Genomic DNA, 3,967 nt, shown 5'->3' on the forward strand with positions numbered 1-3,967 from the left:
CTATACCTGTGAGATTCAGAACAATCTGACAGTGATATCTGGTCCTGGAATCCTGAAAAGGGACTAGCAAAAGGCAAGAAGTCACACGGGTATGCTCCCTAACACTTCTCTCACTGTTTTTTACTCTTTCCTCTGTTGCAAACCTCAAACGATGTTAATGAAACACGTAAGCCGTGCGAATGGCCAGGCTGGCCACACCCCGGAGCTATCTAAACCAGGCTCCTGTTTGTGCAAGCACATCTATGCATGTGTTTAGGGGAAGAGGACATGAAAATGAGACACATACACTAATGCTTTTCCTCTTCCATCCTCCCAGCTTCTGGTAATCTGTGGTTCGGGGATTCCCTGAGCCGGAAAGACTGGAAAGGACTTGATGGACTGGTCTTCCATGAACTCATCTAATGAGCCCATTTGTTCTCTTGCTCTTTACAATACCCAAGGACGTCTACAGTTAAGCTGCTCACTGTACAGAAAAGTCAATTTCTTCTGCAAATTCAATCCAGATGCTGAAAGTCAAGCCCTGTTCTCCCTAGAGCCAAACTAGACCCTTTAGCAGCTCTTCCATTTGCATTTGGCTTGGCAGCTGTAACTGACTGGAAATTGCTCCTGTAAATACGGACAGGCTTGGACGTCTGAGCGCTGTGTGACTGCTTAGAGGCTTGAAGATGAGTATGGGTGGAAGTGGTCTGAGACCACCGGTCAATAGTTCTGCTAAGAATAGCGAGGTGTGAGTGGAAAACACAGAGCATACTCTCCCTGTACTGCAAGGCCAGTCGGAATGCAAAGCAATTAAACATGTCTTTGGTTGCTAAAATAAGACACTTTGACACTGAACTCCTCCAAGACTTAGGCTGTGAAGACTAAGAAGGATTTAGGTTTCCTTTCCAAGTCAGAACTTTACTGTCTTGATTGCTTCCCTTTAGCCCATTTTAATTCTGCATGTGTTCATTTCTTTGGGTTTTTCTCAGACCAACAGATGCTGAGCAATAATCCTGGAATCTACAGCTGTTCCATCCCCCACATCTTCCAAGCTGACCTCCCAATTCTGCAGAAGCTCTGTGCAGGGTCCAGGCTGCCCTCGGGCCCTTTGCGCCACCTTTCCAAACTCCAGTCAGCTGATGGGGAAACCTTCCTGCACTTTGCCAAGTCACACTTGTTCATAGATGGTAAGAGAACCCCTTGCAGTCTATCACACATTCTCAGGCAAGTAATAAACTATTAAGATATTCTTTGACAATTAGTATTTTCTTTGAGGGGAAAGAAGAAGTTCAGCTTCAGAAATAAATCTAACAGCAGGCAGGGAAAGGTGCCCCATCATGAAATTCTGTCAGCCCCACAGAACAAAAAGCTGTCTGGTCCTGCAAACACCTTCTTAAGATGTTCAGTAATGGGTTTTTCAGAAAATTTGTTTCCTGCTGTTCAGCAGTAACAACAAAGAACAAAACTGAGTTTTGCATCATCTGATTTTTTTTGTAATGAAGAAGGCTTGAAATTCTTTTTCCTTTCCTAGTTTTCTTGCTGATTGTTAGTAACAGTTTTTCCAGGAGAAGGAGGAAAAGTAGAAATGAACTTTTGAAACCAAAGTCAAAATAAGGAGAGGAGGCAAAATCACTTCTGCCCCACTTTATGCATTGGAATGAAATGACCCCAGCTTAGGTGATGCTTTTCGGTCCCCTCTTAAATGAAGGAACATGAAAGACTAATTGCCCATACCCTGTGTTACTCCACAGATATCTACGTGGCCTGGGTGGCTCAGGAACTGAAGACCGATTTGTTGGCTGAATCCTGGCAGCATTCCGGCCAAAAACTTCCCTCAAACTGCTCTCTTGACTACCATGTCTACAACATAAACCTAATAGGGACACCATTGAATTCCACCTTTTATTCCATTAACGATCATTCCAAATGGGCTGTGTCAAGGGAATACAAAGATCAGTGGACCTGCATCGGAGACTTAAACCGCGCTGCCGAGCAAGCTTGGAGAAGTGGTGGGTTCATCTGCACGCAGAACGAACACATCTACAAAGCCTTCAGACCTTTGATAATCCACTATGAAAGTTGCACCGATGCTTCCACGTCGATCTAACGAACCGTTCCTCCCAAAGAGCACAGCCCCCTGTCACACAGAAAGTGTAGGAAACGTTCTCCCTTACGCTATGTTTTCACTCTGAAAAACAGCCCTGTGCGTCGCCAGATGGGTTAGACCTCTGGCCATCAGCGCCGGGCCGAGCCGCTGCTGCGCAAGGCTGCGTTGGCTGCGCGTCCCTGGGAGCGGAGCGGCTGTCACAGGCGTCACTGGGGAAACTGGCGAGTGACCAGGACATGGGATGGGCCAAACAACAGGGATCCATCTCCTTAGCTGGGTTGTTAGGGCAGTTAGCAAGAGAAAAGTACCCCAAAATGCTTCAAAACCGCCCTGTGTTCCAGGTGCTGTTGAGATCAGTCACAGCATTTCTGCTCAGTTTGAAGAGCTGACAAAATTGGATACAGACAGGGAGACCTGTGGACAGGAAGGCTTCATTTTTACATGACTCATTTTTTTAGAGAAGAAAGGAGCTTTAAATCATTTGTAACCAGTAGCTTGGGGGTATTTCTAGTGCTTTTATTCATGTACAGCAATCTTACAAATAAGCGCGTCCAAAATATGAATAAGCAAAATAAATTAAGAGCAAAAATGTTTACTGTTTACAGTCTCCCTCTTCCATCTTTATAGTTATTTGTGGTTGGTTACAATGTCTTAGAGCTGCCAAAGGAAAAATGGAGAAAATTGGGAAAAAAATCAAAAAGAAAAGAGGAGGAAATATTCTTCTCCTTAGAGAAGAAATTTAGAGGAAAACTTAACTTCTAACTTGGAAGATGTTATTTTGCCTGCATTTTCACACTACAACAAACCTGGCTGTTAATTTTCATACCTCCAGTCTTAGGCTTAGGCCCTGAAGTTTGCCTGGAGTGGCTATAAAGACAACGCTAATCTGCAAAATCCTGATACACTCTGAATATATTTATAAGGTTATATCTCACTTGTATTTTTTTCTCTGAACTGCTAATATAAACTCCAGGCTGAAGAGTTGGCTCTCCTGCTAATATTTATGGTTTGCCGTGTTCACAGTCCATAGCACCGATTCTCCACAAGTCTCTTAAAAGGAAGTAGATAGAAAGAAATGCCCCACAACCGCAAGGAGTTGTCGAAGATTTCCTTCCCTTTTCACCCTGAAAAATCAGCCAAACAACAAAGCGTACAAAGTACCAAACAAATTCATTTCAGAAAATATTTGTGCATACTTCTTGAAGAAATAAAATTAATGTGTCTGGGCATCTTAATGAGGAGAATTGTCCAGGAGTAGATTTTGTATGTAGTCGATCAGGATTGAAGGCAAACCCAAGTCTCGTAGCTCAGTGAAAATAATGTAGGCAGTTTAGGTATTCTGCACAAAACAGGAGTTTTCCTGTTCCCTTAATATGACCAAATGTCATCTGATAAATAATTTGCTTGGTCATGTTTTTTCTGTGGTGCTTGTCAAGTCGATTTACATATCTACTTTTCGTTGTTTTACTAGCTGTGGTCAAGCAACACCTACTTGTGGCAGTGGAAATTGCCAGTGACACAGAAGGCTGAGCAGTGGGGGTGGCAGGGCATTGCTCAGATAAGCCAAGATAAAATTAATTTCTCTTGTCCACCTCTGCTTGGCGGACACTATCCAACCTAAGCTGTCTGAACCCGTACGTCGTGCCCCCAGCTTTGCATACGCGTGACCTCGGCGTACAGGAACGCTGAGAAGTCCTGCGCTGGAGACGCTGCTGCTGAGGTTGCCGTGGCACACCAGACCTGTGACACAACTGGTATTTCTCACGGTGGCGGCCCAGCCACAGCATTTGGGTCACGGAGTTCAATAGCAAAGAGTCCCCATCCAACACTGTCACAACCGTGTTGCCACAGCCCTGCTCCTCAGGCTACAAGTCAACTGTC

General features: G+C 44.5%; 1 protein-coding gene across 1 annotated transcript in view; it reads left to right on the top strand.

The window, feature by feature from the left end:
* Nucleotides 1-2,086, top strand: part of DNASE2B (deoxyribonuclease II beta) — a gene marked incomplete at its 5' end in the record, with an annotated part of 2,802 nt that extends 716 nt beyond the window's left edge. Inside the window, 2 exons of the mRNA XM_010159648.1 lie at nucleotides 969-1,166; nucleotides 1,731-2,086. Coding sequence (XP_010157950.1) covers nucleotides 969-1,166; nucleotides 1,731-2,086 — 554 coding nt within the window. The remainder of the gene's footprint in view (nucleotides 1-968; nucleotides 1,167-1,730) is intronic.
* Nucleotides 2,087-3,967: the final 1,881 nt, after the last annotated feature.

The sequence above is a fragment of the Eurypyga helias genome, unplaced genomic scaffold (assembly GCF_000690775.1).
Source record: "Eurypyga helias isolate BGI_N326 unplaced genomic scaffold, ASM69077v1 scaffold48640, whole genome shotgun sequence".
Lineage (NCBI taxonomy): Eukaryota > Metazoa > Chordata > Aves > Eurypygiformes > Eurypygidae > Eurypyga > Eurypyga helias.